Source organism: Somniosus microcephalus, unplaced genomic scaffold (assembly GCF_052327205.1).
Source record: "Somniosus microcephalus isolate GS21.2 unplaced genomic scaffold, FLI_Smic_1.0 unresolved_chr2, whole genome shotgun sequence".
NCBI classification, from domain to species: domain Eukaryota; kingdom Metazoa; phylum Chordata; class Chondrichthyes; order Squaliformes; family Somniosidae; genus Somniosus; species Somniosus microcephalus.
The window spans coordinates 36,035,269-36,059,393 of NW_028225180.1; the positions used below are offsets into that span (position 1 = coordinate 36,035,269).

General features: G+C 50.3%; 1 protein-coding gene across 2 annotated transcripts in view; it reads right to left on the bottom strand.

Annotated features, from left to right (window-relative positions):
• Positions 1 to 316: 316 nt before the first annotated feature.
• Positions 317 to 24,125, bottom strand: part of LOC147092464 (oxysterol-binding protein 1-like) — a 126,370-nt gene continuing 102,561 nt past the window's right edge. For both annotated transcript variants that reach the window (XM_085975935.1, XM_085975936.1), the window contains 3 exons: positions 19,094 to 19,278; positions 3,246 to 3,466; positions 317 to 2,241 (listed from right to left, as the gene is read on the bottom strand). In XM_085975935.1, coding sequence (XP_085832061.1) covers positions 2,093 to 2,241; positions 3,246 to 3,466; positions 19,094 to 19,278 — 555 coding nt within the window. In that variant the 3' untranslated portion in view covers positions 317 to 2,092. The remainder of the gene's footprint in view (positions 2,242 to 3,245; positions 3,467 to 19,093; positions 19,279 to 24,125) is intronic.

Consider the following 24,125-nt stretch of genomic DNA (forward strand, 5'->3'; position numbering starts at 1 on the left):
CCACCCCCAGGACACTGCTCCTCCCGCCCAGAGCAAGGGGACAGCTCGCCCCTCACTCCCAGAGCAAGGGGAAAGCTCGCACACCGCCCCCAGGACACATCCCCCTCCCTCCCAGAGCAAGGGGACAGCTATCCCCACCCCCACCCACCGCAAAGGGGCAAAAGAAAATCACCTGTTCCCTGCATCCCACATCTTCCAAACGGGGAATCACCGATTCCCCTTCCCGCTCACCCTCCCTGCCCCCCCTTCAGGACCCTGCGCCAACCCCACCCCCATGTTTAAACTGTAATGTTAAGAGTAAATTCAGGCTCCACAATGAGAAAGAACTTGCATTTATACAGCACCTTTCACCAACCTCAGAACGTCCCAAAGCGCTTTACAGCCAACAAAGTACTTTATTGAAGTGTAGTCAGTATTGTAGTGTAGAAAACGCAGCAGCTAATTTACGCACAGCAAGATCCCACAAACTGCAATGTGATAAATGACCAGATCATCTGTGGTTTTTAGTGATGTTGGTTGACAGATAAATATTGGCCCCAGGACAATGGGAAGACCGCCCCCTGCTTTTCCTCAAAATAGTGGCCATGGGATCTTTTACGTCCACCTGAGGGAGCAGACAGGCCCCTTAGTTTAACAGCTAATCCCAAAAGACTGCACCATAGACAGTGCAATGATCCCTCAATACCATCCCTCCGACAGAGCAGTGCTCCATCAGTACTGTCCCTTACAGTGCAGCGCTCCCGCATTACTGCCCTTCCGACGGTGCAGTGCTCCCTCAGTAACACCCCTATGAGCGTGCAGCGCTCAGTACTGCCCCTCAGTGCCGCCCCGCCGACAGTACAGCACTCCCTCAGTACTGCCCCTCAGTACTGTCACTCTGACGGTACAGCGCTCCCTCAATACCGTCCTTCAGAAAGTGCTCAGTCTCAGTACTGGCACCAGGGTGAGTGTCAGCCTGGAATATGAGGACTCGAGTCTCTGAAGTGGAGGATCAAAACCACAACCTTCTGACTCAGGGCGAGACAGAGTGTTGCCCACTGAACCAGGCCGCTGCTTAAACGTTGGAGACGTTGCCCCTTGCAGTGTACGGAGCTGGTCAAACTCAACTTGACTGGGGGACATTGGGCTCTACAGCGCTGTCGTTGCCCCCAGTCTCCAGCTCTGCCTGGAGCTGAACATGTCACCCTCCCCCTTCCTTTCTCACCAACACCGTCCTATATCAAAACCCCACGGTCTCTCTCTCTCTCTCTCTCTCTCCCTTCTTCAAAAAGGGACTCTTTCACCAGACACTCGGTATTCAAAACGCAGTGAGCCGCCGCCCCCACCATCACCGAACAGTGAGCTCCAAGAGGTGCCAGAACTCCAGGTCTCAACTGAACTCTGTCGCTCACTCCCCAGGGTGCCCAGAACCTGACCCCTTCCAGCTAATGGCAGCCTCTCGCACCCGCACCCAAGGCCGAATAGCCGTACCCCTTCTCCCCAATCGGGCCCAAGACCCCAGTTTGGGAATGTGAACCCCGCTCAAACAGGCACGGAAAAATAGCCAGTCCATCGGTACACTCCCCTTCCTTCCCACCCCTTCCCCCGCACCACCCCCCCCCCCCAACTCCTTCACGATCGACGGCCCTTGCGACCAAAATAAACACCCATCATCACCGTGAGCCCCGTCAGTTCCCAGCCGACCAGACATAAGGAAAGCGAGAGAGAGAAATATATAAAACAATACACGAACATCCGGAGGGCGAGGGAAGAGCCTAAAATAAAACTGGATTTGAAAAGGAACCCGTTAACAGATTTGATTTTTATAGAATATATCGGGTGTCATTTTACAACAGGGTTGTCGTTCAACCTGGCGGTTGGAAATCATTGCCCCGGTTGTGGGGGTGGGGGGGATGGGAGGGAGGGAGGGAGGGGGGCTGAATCCCCCTCGGCTGTTGATGATCCTCCTCCTCCCGTGGGGAATCAGAAAGAAGTGGTCGCTCAGTCCCAGTCCAGTCGCGTCGCTCAGTCCAGGCCAGTCGCCCACACGCGCACACACACGCACACGCACACACACGCACACACACGCACAGGCAGCAGTGGGCGCTGGGCTTCAGAAGATGTCTGGACACAGGCGCCAGTCTTGCTTCTCTTTCGCCTCCCAGTAGCCGCCCTTGTAGAGGTGCACCAGTTCTTTGGTGTAAGGATCTTCGCGCTTCTCAAACCACAGCGGCCGATAGCTCGACTCCACGTGGGGGTGGCCTGCAAAAACAGACGGGGGAAAAAGGAGGACGGAGTTATTTTCAGCACTTGTCATCAATGCGGGACAATCTCCTTTCCAGTTAGGTACAGAGTAAAGCTCCCTCTACAGCGCCCCATCAATCACTCCCACGGCAGGTACAGCACGGGTTAGATACAGAGTAAAGTTCCATCCACACTGCCCCATCAAAAACTCCCGGGACAGGTACAGCACAGGGTTAAATACAGAGTAAAGCTCCCTCAGCACTGCCCGTCCGACAGCGCGGCGCTCCCTCAGTGTGGCCCCTCCGACAGTGCAGTGTTTCCTCAGTATTGGCGCCGGGGAAGTGTGAGCATCGGTTATGGGGCTGGGGAGACGGACGAGTACTACCCGTTCAGTAGATTGGGTCTATATTCTCTGGAGTATTGAGGGAGCGCAGGCACTGTCGGAGGGCTGTCCTATGATGAGACATTGAGTAGAATGAGCCTATACTCTCTGGAGTTTAGAAGACAGAGGTGATCTCATTGAAACACAGAAGATTCTGAAGGGGATTGACAGGGTAAATGCTGAGAGGTTGTTTCCCCTGGCTGGAGTGCCTAGAACTAGGGGACATAGTCTAAGGATAAAGGGCCAGTCATTTAAGACTGAGATGAGGAGGAATTTCTTCCCTCAGGGATGTGAATCTTTGGTGTTCTCTGCCCCAGAGGGCTGTGGATGCAGAGTTGTTGAGTATATTCAAGGCAGATTTTTGGACTCTCGGGGAGTCAAGGGAAATGGGGATCGGGTGGGGAAAGTGGAGTTGAGGTCGATGATCAGCCATGATCTCATTGAATGGCGGAGCAGGCTCGAGGGGCCGAATGGCCGATTCCCGCTCTTATTTCTTATGCTCTTGTGTGGCCACGGCCTGAACCAATTGAGGGAGACAAAGCGGGGCAGGGAGATTTCGGAGGCTGAATTGGACACCCCTTCCACCCGAGACAGCCCTCGCCTCCCCCGAGATGCCCCCTCTCCCTTCCCCTCCCCTTACCGTCCTCGGTGATCCTGCTGACGTCGGACTCCCGTTTGCGCCGCACGGCTCGCTGCTTCTCCTCCAGCCGCTGCTTCTCCATGTTGGCCTCGTCCCACCTGCCGTTCTCCATCAGCCTTTGGTCGGGCCGCAGGCGGCTGTCGGTGGGGGCCACCCCGTCCTCCTGCTCATTCAGAGTCAGGGCCAGCTCCGAGAAGTAGTACATGGTCTCCGCGTGTTCCCTGGCGGGACAGGAGGGAGCAGAGTGGGAGGTGTTTAATCCCGCATCCTCGTATTCAGAGCCCCCCCCTCCCCAAAGCGCGCTCACTCTATACAGATGCCCCGTGCTCCCTCTACCAGCCCCCTGAATTGCTGTTCCGCTACGCTGCTCTTCTCTTCAACCGAGGAACATCACAGCCAAGCCCCACCTTCCTGTCCCCGGCCCCAACACTTACCGGCGCCCTTCAGGAATTAAGGGGTTAACAATGCAGCTTGCACACTAGAAACAGTTGAGACAGAGACCGGCGGAGATAGTTCAGACATGTTGACCACAAGGTCTTGATGCTTTTCAAGATTAGATTAAATTAGTGAAAGGATTCGCAAATTTCATGTCTCCCCTGAAGATTTACTTCTGGCTTATTGGAGAAACCCTGGCTGGACAGAGTTTAAAATCCAGGGCCCAACAAGATAGCTACGGTCAACCTCATGGCCAAGGCCTGCAAAGTTCAGGATTGAACTGACAAAGAAGGAATGTTCCAGAAATTAGAAGGCAGACAGGCCTTCTGCATTTCTGTATGAGAAGCAAACAGTGGCATTCAGGCCTCTGATTAAAACCCATCAAGGCCGTTTGCACAGATAATCAACGGGTAATAGCTGCATTCAGACCTTCGTTAGCTGACTTCAACACTGTTTGGAAACGATCAACTGAGCATTAAAACTGGAATGGCCCCATCACTAGACCAGTTACACAAAGGAAAACACTTATGGGATGTTTAAAAACCGATTAACCGGCCATCCAGGTGGATGGGCCCAGAACGGTTTCCTTTGTATAGACTTCAACACGTCCAGATCAGACAAAGAAACAAGCTGATCTGGAGAGTGATAAGGGCTCCCAGAAAGTGGTATAAGTAGTCCCTCGGGAAGCCATCTCTCTCTCTCTCTCGCCTGGACTCCGGTGCCCTGCCTTACCATCAAGAAGATCGACGACGAAGAGCCCGTCCAAGGGAAGCAGGATACCTGCAGTTACATTTTAAATCACTGGGGTATCTCTGCTCTGGGCGGTGAAAACCCTAAAGACATCGGCAAGCAACGGGGCACAGAGCAGGCGTTCTAACATCCGAGACTGGTGAGCATAAACTTTCTGGCCAACTTAGATAGGTGTAAAGGGTGGGAGTTAAGGGGATTGCTAAAATTGTCATTTTAGTCATTTTCCCTCGATGTGTCCGTTTCTCCTCCCCCACTAAGTGTAATTGTGTTACATAGTGATTTTTCTCTGTATAATGTTTATTTTTCTCTATTTTTAATAAACATTGGTTTTCTTTGCACCAGACCACTGGTCTCGTTTTGTTTATATCGCTGCTCGTAATAAGTCCGGTGGTCAGAACCAGAGGGGAAGCGATTCGAACCGCACGGGGCTGGAGCAGCTCAGATACGCCTAACTGGCCAGACACAAACCCCAAACCAAAACCCCCAACAGAAATGGCGACCGTGGCAAGGACATCGGCAACAGTATGCGATATAACAGGCAGTGGTGCGGAGGGAGAAACCGCAATGGAAGAGAGGTTGTCCACTTATGTGTGTAGAAAGATTAATATCGCCAAGAAATGGGTGGGCGCTATGTTAAAGGCCGAGCGTCCCATAGACGCCGCCACCCAGTGGACGGCGAGTAAACAGCATAAGAGGGCAATTGAAAAGGCAGTCTGGTTAATGTGCTATAAGAAACAGTTCCTAGTGCTGGACAGGGTTGTAGCAGCACAGGTGGCCAAGCTCAAGAAATTGGACCTAGAAATGCAGGATAAGGTTGCAGCGGAAGAGAAGGTGCTAATGGCGCTTCAGGCTTTAAGCCAAGAAAGAGCGCAGACGGCCAAGGAACACCAGGCAAAAGTAGTGTCTGGAGGCCCAGGCCGTTGAGGTGCAACGGGAACATCAAGCAAGGGTAGAGCGCCTGGAATACCAGGCCGCTGAAAGTAAAGCCAGCGCTAGGCGCAAGATGGAGCACTTAGAATACCAGGTTAGAGAGGCGAGGGGCAGCGAGATAAGGCTGCAGGACACAATTTGCGACCTTACCCAAAAATTAAAAGAGCAGGAGGAGAAAGTAAGGGAGGTAAAGGCAGCATATAAGCTAGCCTGCGACCGGGGGTTCGAGGAAGGGAGGAGATAGAAAGCTTGGGCATGGCCTTGTCGAGGGCAAAGGGGATGATATGCCTCATCAGCCCGAAGGCGGGCCAGTCGGACTTTACCGGCAATCCAAACCGAACCGTCCCACAGGCAGCACTCAGGACAAAGTTGGCTAGGGAATCAGAGGTCCATGGCCGCCACCCATAGCTCCGAGCTTTCAGGAGGTCTGGCAGCAAGGGGGGGTGGAGGATGAAGTGGTAGGGGAAGCACAGCAGGCCCCGCTAGATAGGCCAGGACCAGGACCGGTGTACCCCCTCCGACAACGGAGGTACGGCCCGCCCGTTGATGACGAGGGCCCATGGGCCATCCAAAATCAGTTTGTGGTGCCGCATGGCACCAAACAGCTCAGGGCCATGGTTTTTTTTTCATTGATGGGATGTGGGAGTCGCTGGCTAGGCCTGCAATTAGTGCCCATGCCTAATTGCCCTCGAGAAGATGGTGGTGAGCCGCCTTCTTGAACCGCTGCAGTCCATATGGTGTAGGTACACCCACAATGCTATTAGGCCAGTGCCGAGGTCGATACCGGGTGGTCCGTCCGGTTTTATTCTAGTTTTTCGTAGCGGTTGTTTACAACTGAGTGGCTTGCTAGGCCATTTCAGAGGGCATCAAGAGTCAACCACATTGCTGTGGGTCTGGAGTCACATGTAGGCCAGACCAGGTAAGGATGGCAGATTTCCTTCCCTAAAGGACATTAGTGAACCAGATGGGTTTTTGCAACAATCGACAATGGTATCACTGTCACCATTACTATGACTAACATTTAATTCCAGAATTAAAGTGAATTGAATTTAAATTCCAGCAGCTGCCGTGGTGGGATTTGAACCCATATCCTCAGAGCATTTGACTCAGCCTCTGGCTTACTAGTCTAGTGACATAACCACTACGCCACCGCCACATCCCCAAGCTCACCGAAAAGGGGACCCCTCTCTGCACTTCAGGGAGAAAGAACAGGCAGCGTGCGTCAATGACTGCGATGACGCAGAGCAAGCTAAGATGCTGCTGTTTTCTCTGGGGAGTAATCTCCTCCAGACCCTATCTGATGAATGTAAAAAGGGGCAGAAGGATTATGAGGATTTGAGGAATGAGATATTGGAGGCCATGGGACTCAATGACGGTAGTCCGTTCGCCCGGGTGGAAAAAAGCGGTACAGCTCCCAGGGGAGTCCCCGCAGGCGTTCGCAGACAGACTGTGGCCAGTCTACCGGAGCGCATGCCCGGGAATGCCAGCGCGGACATTACTGAACCAAGTTCAATTGACCCACTGGCTCCGTTGTCTAATGACAAACTGCCTGCCCCAAATCCGAGCCCAGGCTGCGGCCTTGTTTGACCCTAGTAGCCCCCCGACCACCGAGGAAACGGTGATCCGCCAGCTCACTACAGCATTTAAAAATGAGGGGTATCGAGACACCCCAAGGGGAAAAAGTCCATGAGGTTAAACCTGGGAGCCAGAGTAAAAAAGAGTGGCACCAGGAGGGGAACTGTCCCTCCCAGACTAAGTTAAACTGTTATGGGTATGGGAAGGACGGCCACTGGCGCAAGGATTGTAAGAATCCCTGGAAGGAGAATAAGGGAAAGAATTCATCAGCCCCAGCCCAAAAGGCAGAGCCAGGTATCCCTCCCACTGCGATCGAGCCACTCTTGGAGTTGATACGATCTTTCTTCCTGACCAACCAGGGGAAAATAGCAGCCACCACCGGTGTTGTAATCCCACCAGCCCCATACAACTCACAGCAATGACTAGAGCCAGCGCAGCCTGTCGACCTGTGTCCCCCAGAAAGACACGCACAGGAAGAGACCTCCTGTAAAATGGAGGAATACCTGCAGTGCCAGATTGCAGAGGCGAAGTTAGTTGGGCAGGCTTTAAGGGAGGAGAACGCTAGGTTAACAGCGAGGGCTGGCAGTTTAGAGGATCAGCTAAGGGTTTTTAAAATGGTTCATGACCAGTGTGAGCTGTTTAAGCCGGTGGCGAGGGATTGCCCGTCCCCAGTTCAGGTTTGGGAGAGGAGCAGGCCCTATGTTAAGATGGGGGTGAAGACGGTGCAGGGGAGATATTCGGTGGACACTGGAGCTTCCAGCACGGTGGTCCATTCGGAAGACCTGGCCAATTCACCCCGGTCTAACAAGGTCCCATTTAGCTTAATGGGATCCACAGGGAATGAGCAGGCTGGGGAAAGTTCAAAACCTTCGGCCATAGGTTTAGGATCCCTCCATACCACGTGGGAGGGTAACCAAAAGACCGACGAGGTGGCCAAGCAGGGGGACAGGGAAGGAGAGTTCTGGGACCCCTGTAGAGCAGGCCCGGTAGCAGCAATCTGGGACAAGGGAGGCACACAGGGGATAGCTTTGGCCCCGGACCAAAAGCAGGTCCAAGCCCAAGATTCTGCCTTTAAGGCCGCCCTGGTAAGGAGAAAGAATTTAGAACAGGGTTACTGGCAGGCTGCTACTTATATTAAACGATGCAAGTTGTTTAAACCCGAAAAGAAAGAGCAGCCAGTTGGGACAAGGTCTGAGGATAGAGATCCTCAGCCCGCAGCGGGTACAAGCTCACAGGCAGGCGCTGTAGCTTGCGTCAGGGGAGGAGCCATTCCGCCCACCGTTCAGGACACTCCCCCAATCCGCTGGGATTCAGATGGGGAGGAGTCCGAGTGCGAGAATCCCGCCCCCGACCCAGGTTTGGAACCTGGGGGCGAAGACTCACAACCTGCTGCAACAGGCGGCGAAAGGTTACCTGCCCTCAGCCCAAGTTTGGGAGGTGTGAAACCTGAGGGAGAGGACCCCCAGCCAGCGGTCGTGGAAAACCCACAGACCGCGCTAGCAAAGGCTGCGGTCCGAGCCAAAGGTCCACCCGCCAAGAAAACCCCACCCGTAGTCCTCCCTAGAAGGTCCCCTCGGACACCCCAGTCCAGAAAGGTATGGTCACCGACTCCCCAGCTTAAAACGACAACCTCCCGAGTTAAAGAGAAGTCGGAAGACCAAGGTCCCCAGCTAGCAGCTACAGACTGCAAGGGACCGGAAGTGCAGGTCAGTGCAGCCACGTCGCAGGGAGCAGCCTGCAGCAGCCCAAACAGGGATTAGGCTGGCCGCCCAGAGATGGGCAGCGGTTGTATATAGTTTAGGTAGTTTAATTTTTAAGTTTATATAGTGTTAATTAAAATTAAATTCCCTAAACTTAAGGTGATAGTTAGTTTTAAGTAATCTGCTCAGAGTGTGTACATTTGAGTCGAGGTCGCAAGACCCGACCATGCTTCACCCAAGCCAGCGAATCTCTAGGGAACCTGGCTGTGTGCTTCTATATCTGTTACAGTAAAATTTACGGAATGAAGGGGGGCGTAATCCTACTCGCCCTGATAGGACTGAGCTTCGGAAGGAGAGGTGACGTGGAGGATCCCCACCTCTATGGGTGCTCCGGAGACACAGCACCGATAGCGATCAATGGGAGCAGCGAACGGGATGCAGAGGAGAATTTTACCAATTATGGGGATAGTTGTAAGAATGCCGGTCATGGGCGGGACGGCCCGACCCGCACCGACCGGTATACAGGGTGGACAACACTGGAATCATTCAAGGGGGTGCACACATTCGTTTTGCAGCGGTCCCGCCCTATGTCATAAAGTGGGAGCACGCTATGACGGGTACTGACCTCTCGGGGTGCCGTAGCCGGGGAGCACACATCATCCTGTGTCCCCAGCACTTGAATGCCTATTCAAAACCACAATTCGGGTTCAGAGCTGCTGACGCGAAACCTATAAATTGTACCATGGAAGCCATGGCACAAGGCCATGTTCCCCGAGGTAGCATATATAGGAGGTGGGACATATTGCGTCACCACAGGAGCGTCTCACTACCAGCATGGACAACACAGCTGGTGCGCGGTGAGTGACAGCAGCTTCTGCTTCAAACCCGAGGCAGAAGTTCAAGTGGCACAGATACGAATTGTCCCCATTCCTGAACCATCCACTGTTCACCTCACTGTGGAGGAGAATTTCACTCACCTCCAGAAGTATGTCGCTCATTTCAGTTACCCGATTCCCCCTCTCCCAGAGCACCTTACCAAATTAAAAGCCGTCCTAGTATCGCAAAAGCACTTCTACACTTTGGAACAGAAGACTGTACAGATAGGGGCCGACATTTTAGATATCACGACCCCGCCCTGGTGGGACGTTTTTGAGTATAGAGGTCCCCTCCTGGATTCGAATGGCGTCCCACATCTTGGTAGTCTGCCAGCTAGGGATCGTCCTCTACCTGGTCTGTGTCCAGTGCAGGAGAAAGGGTCCCGGGGTAGAATTTAAAGTAAAAGGGTTGTGGAAGGACTAATATGCCCGAGTGGAAGAAGAAACACCCGTGTGAGCTTTGTGTCATATCACTGCCGAGTGATGGCAGATCCGTTTGTTATTTTAATAAAGCTCGTTTTGCTTTTGCTCGTTATTTTTGATATACAGGTATTTTTTTTTGGTCTGATGTTTATTTTTATTAAAGGTTGTGTGTTGAAATGAAGTTCTATGATGTCCCAAGTAGTGCAGGAGTGTTGGACCCCTCCGTGCTTGGATTATTGTAACAGATAGTAATTTGTTTCTATCGATAGATGCCTGGCGTGCACTGTAGTTTTCTCTAAGTAAGGGGAATGTATGTGTCGAGGGATCGTGGATAGATAAATATAGGGGAAGGTTGTTTGTGGGGGAGGTCAGAAATTTGCTCACCTTGATTGAATACTTCAAGCAAGTTTCAGTATCCTAGGGGGGACTGAAAGGATTTGCAAATTTCATGTCTCCCCTGAAGATTTACTTCTGGCTTATTGGAGAAACCCTGGCTGGACCGAGTTTAAAATCCAGGGCTCCAGGGCCCAACAAGATAGCTACGGTCAACCTCATGGCCAAGGCCTGCAAAGTTCAGGTTTGAACTGACAAAGAAGGAATGTTCCAGAAATTAGAAGGCAGACAGGCCTTCTGCATTTCTGTATGAGAAGCAAACAGTGGCATTCGGGCCTCTGATTAAAACCCATCAAGGCCGTTTGCACAGATAATCAACGGGTAATAGCTGCATTCAGACCTTCGTTAGTTGACTTCAACACTGTTTGGAAACGATCAATGGGGCATTAAAACTGGAATGGCCCCATCGCAAGACCAGTTACACAAAGGAAAACACTTATGGGACGTTTAAAAACCGATTAACCGGCCATCCAGGTGGATGGGCCCAGAACGGTTTCCTTTGTATAGACTTCAACACGTCCAGATCAGACAAAGAAACAAGCTGATCTGGAGAGTGATAAGGGCTCCCAGAAAGGGGTATAAGTAGTCCCTCGGGAAGTCATCTTTCTCTCTCTCTCGCCTGGACTCCGGTGCCCTGCCTTACCATCAAGAAGATCGACGACGAAGAGCCTGTCCAAGGGAAGCGGGATACCCGCAGTTACATTTTAAATCACTGGGGTATCTCTGCTCTGGGCGGTGAAAACCCTAAAGACATCGGCAGGCAACGGGGCACAGAGCAGGCGTTCTAACATCCGAGACTGGTGAGCATAAACTTTCTGGCCCATCGCAAGACAACTTAGCTAGGTGTAAAGGGTGGGAGTTAAGGGGATTGCTAAAATTGTCATTTTAGTCATTTTCCCTCGATGTATCCGTTTCTCCTCCCCCACTAAGTGCAATTGTGTTACATACATAGTGATTTTTCTCTGTATAGTGTTTATTTTTCTCTATTTTTAATAAACATTGGTTTTCTTTGCACCAAACCACTGGTCTCGTTTTGTTTATATCGCTGCTCGTAATAAGTCCGGTGGTCAGAACCAGAGGGGAAGCGATTCGAACCGCACGGGGCTGGAGCAGCTCAGATACGCCTGACTGGCCAGACACAAAACTCCAAACCAAAACCCCCTACATTCGCTCAGAAGCACCATCTATGGTTAACCAAAAACTATGGAACCTAGAGATAAGTAAAACCACAAGGGCCACAGCGAGACAGAAATGCAGGCATGTGGTTTTACTAAAGGTCTTGGACCTGGGGGAGAGCAGAGGCGCGACCGGCGGCAGTTAAAAGCGGCGGCAGTGAACGAGGCCCCGACCAGAGAGCTTGGACCTGGGGGAGAGCAGAGGCGCGACCGGCGGCAGTTAAAAGCGGCGGCAGCGAACGAGGCCATACCAGAGAGCTTGGACCTGGGGGAGAGCAGAGGCGCGACCGGCGGCAGTTAAAAGCGGCAGCAGCAAACGAGGCACACCAATTCAACAGCAGAGGAGAGGTGTAAAAAGTAATCCAAGTGTGACATCACCAGGAAACAGGTAAGTGATTGGTTGGTGAGTATTTCTTTTATTACAAGATTAAATTCTGCGGTTTATATTTTCTTGGGTCTCTGTGGTGTAGTGGGGACAGTTGGTAAATAAGCGCCCTAGAGTATATCTTTAATTGGTGGTATTGAATAAATTTAAATTAATTAAAGGGGTAAGTCATGCCAGGAGAGCCCAGCCCCGTGTTATGCTCCTCTTGCTCTATGTGGGAATTCAGGGACGCTGCCAGTGTCCCTGATGACGTGTGCCAGAAATGCATCCAGCTGCAGCTACTAACGGGCCGTATTGAGGCGCTGGAGCTGCGGATGGATGGGTTGTGGAGCATTCACGATGCTGAGAGGGTCGTGGTTTACACGTATGATGAGTTGGTCACGCCGCAGGGTAGGGCTGCACAGGCAGAAGGGAAATAGGTGGCCACCAGGCGGAGCAGTAGAAGCAGGCAGTTAGTGCAGGGGACCCCTGTGGCCATCCCCCTTTCAAACAGGTATACCAATTTGGATACTGTTGAGGGGGATGACTCACCAGAGGAAGGCAGCAGCAGCTAACTTCCTGGCACCGGGGGTGCTTCTGCTGCTCAGGAAGGGAGGAAAAAGAGTGGGAGAGCAATAGTGGTAGGGGATTCTATCGTAAGGGGAACAGATAGACGGTTCTGTGGCCGTAGACGTGACTCCAGGATGGTTTGATGCCTCCCTGGTGCCAGGGTCAAGGATGTCACTGAACGGCTGCAGGGCATTCTGAAGGGGGAGGGTGAACAGGCAGAGGCCGTGGTTCACATTGGGACCAACGACATAGGTAGGAAGAGGGATGAGGTCCTGCAACAAGAATTTAGGGAGCTAGGTAGCAGATTAAAGAGCAGGACCTCAAAGGTTATAATCTCTGGATTACTCCCGGTGCCACGTGCTAGCGAGTATAGGAATAGGAGGATAGAGCAGATGAATGCGTGGCTAAAGAGTTGGTGCAGGAGGGAGGGCTTTAGTTTCTTGGATCACTGGGCCTGCTTCTGGGAAAGGTGGGACTTGTACAAGTCGGACAGGTTGCACCTGAACCAGAGCGGGACAAACATCCTTGCGGGGAGGTTTGCTAGCACTGTTCGGGGGGGGGGGGGGGGGGGGGGTTTAAACTAAAATGGCAGGGGGTTGGGAACCTGAGCAGGGAGACAGAGGAAAGGAAAACAGGGATAAAAGCAAAAGATAGGAAAGAGAAAAACAAAAGTGGCAGTCAGAGAAATTAACAGTTTAAATCAAACGTGGCCACAGTAAATAATAATTCTAATAGGTCTAAGAGCGTTAAAAAAACAAGCCTGAGGGCTTTGTGTCTTAATGCGAGGAGCATTTGTAATAAGGTGGATGAATTGGCTGCGCAAATAGAGGTAAACGAATACGATTTGGTTGGGATTACAGAAACGTGGCTCAAGGATGGCCAAGACAGGGAACTCAACATCCAGGGGTATTCGAAATTCAGGAAAGATAGGCAAAAAGGAGAGGGAGGTGGGGTAGCATTACTGGTTAAAGAAGGGATTAATACAATTGTAATGAAGGATATTAGCTCTGATGGTGTGGAATCTGTATGGGTAGAATTGAGAAATACTAAGGGGGAAAAAAACATTAGTGGGAGTGGTATATAGACCTCCAAACAGTAAGGTGGAGGTTGGGGATGGCATTAAAAGGGAAATTAAAGAAGCATGCAATAAGGGCACAGCAGTCATCCTGGGTGACTTTAATCTACATATAGATTGGGCCAACCAAATTAATAACAATACTGTGGAGGAGGAATTCCTGGAGTGTTTACGGGATGGTTTCCTGGACCAATATGTCGAGGAACCAACCAGAGATCAGGCCATCTTAGACTGGGTACTATGCAACGAGAAAGGATTAATTAGCAATCTTGTTGTACGAGGCCCCTTGGGTCGGAGCGATCATATTATGATCGAATTCTTCATTAAGATGGAGAATGAAGTAGTTGACTCAGAGACAAGGGTCCTCAATTTAAATAAAGGAAACTACGATGGTCTGAGGAGCGAGTTGGGTAGGATTGAGTGGGGAATGGCGCTCAAAGGGTTGACGGTGGATAGGCAATGGCAAACATTCAAAGACCGAATGGATGAGCTACAGAATTTGTTCATCCCAGTTTGGCATAAAAATAAAACAAAAAAGGTGACTCAACCGTGGCTAACAAGGGAAATTAGGGATAGCATAAGATCCAAGGACAGGACATATAAATTGGCTAGAAAAAGCAATAATCCCGAGGATTGGGAGCAGTTTAGGAGGACAAAGGGATTAATTAAGAAAGGGAAAATAGAATATGAGAGTTAGCTAGCAGGCAACATAAAAACTGACTATAAAAGCTTTTATAGATATGTGAAGAGAAAAAGATTGGTGAAGTCAAGCGTAGGTCCCATACAGTCAGAATCAGGGGAATTTATAATGGGAAACAAGGAAATGGCAGACCAACTAAATACATACTTTGGTTCTGTCTTCACAAAGGAGGACACAAATAACCTCCCAGAGATGCCGGGGAACATAGGGTCTGATGAAAGAGAGGAACTGAAAGAAATCAGTATTTGTAGGAAAATGGTGTTAGGAAAATTGATGGGACTGAAGGCCGATAAATCCCCAGGGCCTGATGGTCTACATCCCAGGGTGCTTAAGGAAGTGGCCCTACAGATAGTAGATGCATTACTTGTCATCTTCCAGAACTCGATAGACTCTGGAACAGTACCCATGGATTGGAGGGTAGCTAATGTTACCCCACTATTCAAAAAAGGTGGTAGAGAAAAAGCAGGGAATTATAGACCGGTAAGCCTGACATCGGTAGTGGGGAAAATGCTAGAGTCTATTATAAAAGATGTAATAGCAGAGCACTTGGAAAGCAGTGACAGGATCGGACAAAGTCAACATGGATTTACAAAAGGTAAATCATGCTCGACTAATCTACTGGAATTTTTTTGAGGATGTAACTGGTAAAATAGATAAGGGAGAACCAGTGGATGTGGTGTATTTGGACTTTCAGAAGGCTTTCGATAAGGTCCCGCATAAGAGATTAGCGTGCAAAATTAAGGCACATGGAATTGGGGGCAAGGTATTGACTTGGATAGAGGACTGGTTGGCGGGCAGAAAGCAAAGAGTTGGAATAAACGGGTCGTTTTCCGAGTGGCAGGCATTGACTAGTGGGGTACCGCAAGGATCGGTCCTAGGGCCCCAGCTGTTCACAATATATATTAATGATCTGGACGAGGGAATTGGATGTAATATCTCCAAATTTGCAGACGACACAAAGCTGGGCGGGAGGGTAAGCTGCGAGGAGGATGTCGGGAAACTCCAGTACGATTTGGACAGGTTGGGTGATTGGGCAGAAACATGGCAAATGCACTATAATGTGGATAAATGTGAGGTTATCCACTTTGGTGGCAAAAACAGGAAGGCAGATTATTTGAATGGCAATAGATTGGGAGAAGGGGAAGTGCAAAGAGACCTGGGTGTCCTTGTGCACCAGTCGCTGAAGGTAAGCATGCAGGTGCAGCAGGCGGTTAAGAAGGCAAATGGTATGTTGGCCTTCGTAGCGAGAGGTTTCGAGTACAGGAACAAGGATGTCTTGCTACAGTTGTACAGGGCCTTGGTGAGACCGCACCTTGAGTATTTTGTGCAGTTTTGGTCACCTTACCTGAGGAAGGACGTTCTTGCCATGGAGGGAGTGCAGCAAAGATTCACCAGGCTGATACCTGGGATGGCAGGAATGACGTATGAGGAGGGATTGTGTCGATTGGGCTTATACTCACTGGAGTTTAGAAGATTGAGGGGATCTCATCGAAGCCTATAAAATTCTGTCAGGTCTGGACAGACTAGATGCAGGAAGGATGTTTCTGATGGCCGAGGAGTCCAGAACCAGGGGTCATAGTCTAAGGATAAGGGGTAAGCCATTTAGGACTGAAATGAGGAGGAATTTCTTCACCCAGAGAGTGGTGAACCTGTGGAATTCTCTGCCACAGAGGGCGGTGGAGGCTAGTTCATTAAATATATTCAAGAAAGAGTTGGATATATTTTTTGAGGCTAAAGGGATCAAGGGATATGGGGAAAAGGCAAGGACAGGGTACTGACTTTGGATGATCAGCCATGATCACATTGAACGGCGGAGCAGGCTCAAAGGGCCGAATGGCCAACTCCTGCTCCTATCTTCTATGTTTCTATGTCACAAAATTATAACAGGGGAGATCATAAAGGTCATGTGACAATAACTATAGGCGAACCAGTCATGTAACGCGAGATAGGAAATTAGCCAATTAGCAACTGTGCACGCGGGCTTTAAGCCAATTAAAACCATGTAACGGGATTTTGCACGAGGCTACCGCGACTTTTGAACGCATAAATATGTAACGCTTACTGTATCAATTTGGAGAAATCTCCTGGTGCGCCAGTAGAGATTGTCTCCCCACCGGTGTAATAAAGATTAGAATAACGATCTAAAACCTTGTGTTGAGTGTTGGTTTAAAATACTCCACAACAGCTCCCTCTACATTGTCCATCAAACACTCCCAGGACAGGTACAGCACGGGTCAGATACAGAGTAAAGCTCCCTCTCCACTGTCCCATCAAACACTCCCAGGGTAGGTACAGCACGGGTCAGATAGAGTAAAGCTCCCTCTACCCTGACCCCGTCAAATACTCCCAGGACAGGTACAGCACGGGTTAGCTACAGAGTAAAGCTTCCTCTCCACTGTCCCATCAAACACTCCCAGGACATGTACAGCATGGGTTAGATAGAGTAAAACTCCCTCTATACTGTCCAAACAAACACTCCCAGGGCAGGTACAGCACGGGTTAGAGTAAAGCTCCCTCTACACTGTCCCATCAAACATTCCCAGGGCAGGTACAGCACGGCGTTAGATACAGAGTAAAGCTCCCTCTACACTGTCCCATCAAACACTCCCAGGACAGGTACAGCACGGGTTAGATACAGAGTAAAGCTCCCTCTACACTGTCCCATCAAACACTCCCAGGACAGGTACAGCACGGGTTAGATACAGAGTAAAGCTCCCTCTACACTGTCCCATCAAACACTCCCAGGACAGGTACAGCACGGGTTAGCTAGAGTAAAGTTACCTCTACACTGTCCCATCAAACACTCCCAGGGCAGGTACAGCACGGGTTAGATACAGAGTAAAGCTCCCTCTAGACTGTCCCATCAAACATTCCCAGGGCAGGTACAGCACGGCGTTAGATACAGAGTAAAGCTCCCTCTACCCTGACCCCGTCAAATACTCCCAGGACAGGTACAGCACGGGGTTAGATACAGAGTAAAGCTCCCTCTCCACTGTCCCATCAAACACTCCCAGGACAGGTACAGCACGGGTTAGATACAGAGTAAAGCTCCCTCTACACTGTCCCATCAAACACTCCCAGGGCAGGTACAGCACAGGTTAGATACAGAGTAAAGCTCCCTCTACACTGTCCGATCAAACACTCCCAGGGCAGGTACAGCACAGGTTAGATCGAGTAAAGCTCCCCTCTACACTGTCCCATCAAACACTCCCAGGACAGGTACAGCACGGGTTAGATACAGAGTAAAGCTCCCTCTCCACTGTCCCATCAAACACTCCCAGGGTAGGTACAGCACAGGTCAGATAGAGTAAAGCTCCCTCTACCCTGACCCCGTCAAATACTCCCAGGACAGGTACAGCACGGGTTAGCTACAGAGTAAAGCTTCCTCTCCACTGTCCCATCAAACATTCCCAGGGCAGGTACAGCACGGCGTTAGATACAGAGTAAAGCTCCCTCTACACTGTCCCATCAAACACTCCCAGGACAGGTACAGCACGGGTTAGATACAGAGTAAAGCTCCCTCTACACTGTCCCATCAAACACTCCCAGGGCAGGTACAGCACAGGTTAGATACAGAGTAAAGCTCCCTCTTCACTGTCCCATCAAACACTCCCAGGACAGGTACAGCACGGGTCAGATACAGAGTAAAGCTCCCTCTCCACTGTCCCATCAAACACTCCCAGGGCAGGTACAGCACGGGTCAGATACAGAGTAAAGCTCCCTCTCCACTGTCCCATCAAACACTCCCAGGACAGGTACAGCACAGGTTAGATCGAGTAAAGCTCCCCTCTACACTGTCCAATCAAACACTCCTAGGACAGGTACAGCACGAGTTAGATAGAGTAAAGCTCCCTCTACACTGTCCCATCAAACACCCCCAGGGCAGGTACAGCACAGGTTAGATACAGAGCAAATCTTTTTTTTGTTAGTGATGTTGGTTGAGGGATAAATATTGGCCTAGAATACCAGGGAGAACTCCTTCTGCTCTTCTCCCAAAAGTGGCTGTGGGATCTTTCACGTCTACCTGAGAGGGCACCTCAGACAGTGCAGTGCTTCCTCAGTATTGGAATAGGGAGCGTCGGCCTAGATTAGGGGTTTCAAGTCACTGTAGTGGGACTCGAACCCACAACCTTCTGACTCAGAGGCAAGAGTGCTACCCACTGAGCCACGGCTGACACCTATTGTTGTACATCCCCTAGTTACCCCTTGAGAAGGTGGTGGTGAGCCGCCTTCTTGAACAGCTCCCATTTATACAGCACCTTTAACCTAGTAAAAACGCCCCAAGTCGCTCCACAGGAGCAATTAGCAAACTAAGGTCGACACCGAGCCACATCGGGAGATATTAGGACAGATGGCCAAAAAGCCTGGTCAAAGAGGTAGGTTTTGAGGCGCGTCTCAAAGGCAGCGAGAGAGAGAGAGAGGGGTTTAGGGAGGGAATCCTGGATTTTAGGGCCTTAGCAGCTGAAGGCACGGCTGCCAATGGTGAGCAATTAAAATCAGGGGAAGGGCGGGGGGATGCGCAAGAGGCCAGAATTGGAGGAGCGCAGAGATCTCGGAGGGTTGCAGGGCTGGAGGAGGTTACGGAGATAGGGGGGCGAGGGCATGGAGGAATTTGAACACAAGGGTGGAGAATTTGAAAAAGCAAGGTGTTACCGGACCGGCAGTCAATTCAAGTCAGCGCCGGAGGGGGGAGGGCTGATGAACTGGGGCAGTCCGTGTTGTGAAGTTGCTCCCACAGCGCTGTTGGGCAGGGGAGTTCAAGGATTTGGACCCAGCGGCAGCGAAGGACCGGCCGATACATCTCCAAGTCGGGATGGTGTGGACCCAGAGTGGGGATCTCGGAGGTTGAGGGGGCTCCCGTGCGCCAGCCTGGGAACACTCACGGGGCTTTGTGCCTCTTCCACAGCTCCTTCCCCCGCAGGGTCTCGTACACTGTCTTCTGCCTCCCCTCCGTGCCGTTCTCCCCTTTGCTGCTGTGCAGGACCCGCGAGTAGTCCATCTTCTCGTCCCACGTCCCCGAGAGGATGTAGTGAGCTTTGCCGGCGACGTCAGTCACAACACCAGTGACCTACGACCCCAGCAATAAAAAAAAACAGATCAGAAGTCACGCAATCGCTCCACATCTCAAACCACACACCCATACGTTTCCAGCACCAAGTTTTTATGCTTTTGTTATCGTGTTTAATTCCCCATCAACAATGCCCCAACCATCATAGAATCTCACAGCCCAGAAGGAGGCCATTCGGCCCATCGTGCCGGCTCTTTGGTAGAGTTATCCGATCAGTCCCACTCGCCCCTGCTCCTTCCTGCAAATTTTCTCCCTTCAAGTATTTATCCAATTCCCTTTTGAAAGTTCCTATTGAATCTGCTTCCACCGCCCTTTCAGGCAGCGCGTTCCAGATCACAACAACTCGCTGCTTAAACAATGTTTCCTCATCTCGCCCCTGGTTCTTTGGCCAATCACCTTAATTCAGTGTCCTCCGGTTATCGACCCTTCTGCCACTGGAGGCAGTTCAGAGACGATTCACCAGGTTAATTCAAGAGGAGGGGGTTGTCTTATGAGGAAAGGTTGAGCAGGCTGGGCCTATACTCATTGGAATTGAGAAGAATGAGGTGTGATCCTATTGAAACATAAGATTCTGAGGGGGCTCGACAGAGATGCAGAGAGGATGTTTCCCCTCGTGGGGGAATCTCGAACTCGGGGCATAGTTTCAGAATAAGGGGTCGCCATTTTTAGAACTGAGGTGAGCAGGAATTTCTTCTCTCAGAGGGTAGTAAATCTGGAATTCTCTGCCCAGAGAGCTGTGGAGGCTGGGTCATTAAATACATTTAAGGTGGAGATAGATTTTTGCAAGATAAGGGAGTGAAGGGTTATGGGGAGCGGGCGGGGAAGTGGCTTTGAGCCCAAGATCAGCCCTGATCTTATTGAATGGCGGAGCAGGCTCAAGGGGCCTATTCCTGCTCCTATTTCTTATGTTCTTCTGGAAACAGTTTCTCTTCATTTACTCGATCTAAACCCTTCATTGATTTTGAACACCTGTGTCAAATCGCCACTTAACCTTCTCAGCTCCAAGGAGAACAATCCCAGTGTCTCCACATGACTGAAGCCCCTCATCTCCGATACCATTCTCGTAAATCTCTTCTGCCCCCTCTCCAAGGCCCGAGTTCCTTCCTCAAGAAATCTCCACTATCCTTCTTTGTGTGCAACATTCTTGATTTTAAGTGCTGGCGCAGTGTGTATTTGCCTTCATCACTGTAAATATGCAGTGATATAGTTTGTTAAGCTGCTATAGCTGTGAGCAGCATCTGGCCAATGCTGGCATGCCCTCACATGTTGCCTGTTCCTAGTTGCTAGGAGGGGGATCAGGAGTGAACCACGCAGTGTGCATTTAAGAGGAAGCTAGATAAATACATGAGGGGGAAAGGAATATAGAGGGTTCTGCTGATGGGGTGATATGAAGAAGGGTGGGAGGAGGCTGGTGTGGAGCACGAACACTAGCACAGACCATTTGGGCCAAATGGTCTGTTTCTGTGCTGTACATAGAAACATAGGAGCAGGAGCAGGCCAGTCGGCCCTTCTCCGCCATTCAATATCATGGCTGATCCTCTGTCTCAATACCATATTCCCACTCTCTCCATACCCCTTGGTGCCTTTTGTGTCTAGAAATCTATCTATCTCCTTCTTAAATAAATTCAGTGACTTGGCCTCCACAGCCTTCTGTGGTAGGGAATTCCACAGGTTCACCACCCTCAGTGAAGAAATTTCTCATCTCAGTCCTAAATGTTCTACCCCGTATCCCGAGACTGCGAACCCTCGTTCTCGACCCCCCAGCCAGGGGAAACATCCTCCCTGCATCCAGTCTGTCTAGCCCTGTCAGAATTTCATACGTTTCAATGAGATCCCCTCTCAGTCTTCTAAACTCTTTGTAACTCTATGCAAGTACTTATCCAATTCCCTTTTTGAAAGTTACTACTGAATCTGCTTCCACCGCCCTTTCAGGCAGTGCATTCCAGATCATAACTCGTTGCATACATTTTTTTCCCCTCATGTTGTCTCTGGTTCTTTTGCCAATTACCTTCAATCTGTGTCCTCTGGTTACCGACCCTCCTGCCACTGGAAACAGTTTCTCCCTATTTAATCTATCAAAACCCTTCACGATTTTGAACACCTCTATCAAATCTCCCCTTAAGCTTATCTGCGCGAGAACTACCCCAGCTTCTCCAGTCTCTCCACATATCGAAAGTCTTTCATCTCTGGTAACATTCTGGTAAATCTCCTAAGGGGGCTGGAGGGCTGCAAGAACAGAGGGACCCAGGGTGGTGCATAGTCACAAATCTTTGAAGGTGGCAGGGCAAGTTGATGAGGTGGTTAAGAAATCGCTTGGGATACTTGGCTTTGTAAATAGGGACTTTGAACACAAAAAAAGTCAGTCATGCTGAACCTTTACAAATAATTGATTCGGCCTCAGTTGGAGCATTGTGTACAATTCTGGGCCCTGCGTTTGAGGACGTCAAGGCCCTGGAGAGGGTACAGCGGAGGTTGACCAGGATGGTACCAGGGGATGAGGGACTTCAGCTATGTGGAGAGATTGGAAAAGCTGGGGTTGTTCTCCTTAGAGCACAGAAGGTTAAGGGGGGGACCGAGAAGAGGTGTTCAAATTTAAAAAGGGGTTTTTGTTAGAGCAAGTAGGGAGAAACTGTTTCCTCTGGCAACCGGGTCGATAACCAGAGGTCACCAATTTAAAATAATTGGCACAAGAACTAGTGGGGAAAGGAGAGATTTCTTCACACGGAGAGGGTTTGTTAAGATCTGGAACACGCTTCCTGAAAGGGTGGCAGAATCAGATTCCATCGGAAATTTCAAAAGGCAATTGGATGTGCACTTGAAGAGGACTAATTTGCAGGCTTATGAAAGACAAGACAGACTTGCATTTATATAGCGCCTTTCACGACCACCGGACGTCTCAAAGCGCTTCACAGCCAATGAAGTACTTTTGGCGTGTAGTCACAGTTGTAATGTGGGAAACGCGGCAGCCAATTTGTGCACAGCAAGCTCCCACAAACAGCAATGTGAATCTGTTTTTAGTGATGTTGATTGAAGCATAAATATTGGCCAGGACACCGGGGATTACTCCCCTGCTCTTCTTCGAATAGTGCCGCGAGATCTTTTATGTCCACCTGAGAGTGCAGTTTAACGTCTCATCCAAGAAGACGGAAAAGGCTGGGATGTGGGAATAATTGGTGAGCTCTTTCAAAGAGCCGGCACAGATACGACAGGACGAATGGCCTCCTTCGGTGCTGTAGGTTTCTATGATTCAGCCCACAGGTCCGTGCCAGTGTTCATGCTCCATGTGAGCCTCCTCCCACCCTATTTCATATCACCCTATCAACACATCCTTCAATTCCGTTCTCCCTCACGTGCTTATCAAGCTTACCCTTAAATGCATCTACACTATTCGCCTCGAGCAATCCATATGGCAGTGAGTTCCACCTTCTCGCCACTCTCTGGGCAAGAACGTTTCTCCTGAATTCTCTGTTGGATTTATTAGTGACTATCTTACATTGATGGCTCCTAGTTTTGGACTTCCTCCCCCAACCCCACACAAGTGGAAGCATCTTCTCCATGTCTACCCCATCAAACCCTTTCATTATCTTAAAGATCTCCATGAGGTCACCCCTCACCCCTGGAAAAGAGCCCCAGCCTTTCCCGGTAGATTCCTGCCCTATAACTCTGGTAATTTGTGGGGTAGGGGAGGGAGCAATTGACACCTGAATGTTTCCCAAAAGCTATATTGAGAAGGCAACCTTCTACCACCCTACCTGACCATGGATCCAGGGCAATTTGGCACATTGGATCCAAAATTGGCTTAGTGGCAGGAGGCAGAGGGTGATGGTCAAAGGTTGTTTTTGTGACTGGAAGCTGGTGTCCAATTGTGTACCGCAGGGATTGGTGCTGGGTCCTTTGCTGTTTGTAGAGCACAGTAATGATTTAGATATGAATGTAGGAGGTATGATCAGTAAGTTCGCAGATGACACAAACATTGGTGGAGTGGTAAATAGTAAGGAGGGAAGCCTCAGGCTACAGGACGATATAGACGGGTTGGTCAGATAGGCAGAACAGTGGCAAATGGAATTTAACCCTGAAAAGTGTGAGGTGATGTATTTTGGGAGGACTAACAAGGCAAGGGAATACACAATGAATTGTACGACCCTAGCAAGGACAGAGGATCAGAGGGACTTTGGTGTGCATGTACATAGATCCCTGAAGGCAGCGGGACAGGTAGATAAGGTGGTTAAAAAGGCATATGGGATACTTGCCTTCATTAGCCGAGGCATAGATTATAAGAGCAGGGGGGTTATGATGGAGCTGTACAAGACGCTAGTTAGGCCACAGCTGGAATAGTGTGTGCAGTTCTGGTTGCCACACTATAGGAGGGATGTGATTGCATTGGAGAGGGTGCAGGGGAGATTCACCAGGATATTACCTGGGCTGGAGCTTTTCAGCTATGAAGAGAGACTGGACAGGCTGGGGTTGCTTTCCTTAGAGCAGAGAAGGCTGAAGGGGGACCTGATTGAGGTGTACAAAATTATGAGGGGCAGCGATAGGGTAGATAGAAAGGAACTTGTCCCCTTAGTAGAGGGGTCAATAACCAGGGGGCATAGTTTCAAGCTAAGGGGCAGGAGGTTTAGAGGGAAAAAAAATTCACCCAGTGGGTGATTGGAATCTGGAACTCACTGCCTGAAAGGGTGGTAGAGGCAGGAACCCTCAACATTCAAGAAGCATTTAGATGAGCACTTGAAACGCCATAGCATACAAGGCTACGGACCAAGTGCTGGAAAATGGGATTAGAATAGATAGGGCTTGATGGCTGGCACAGACATGGTGGGCCGAAGGGCCGCTTTCTGTGCTGTATA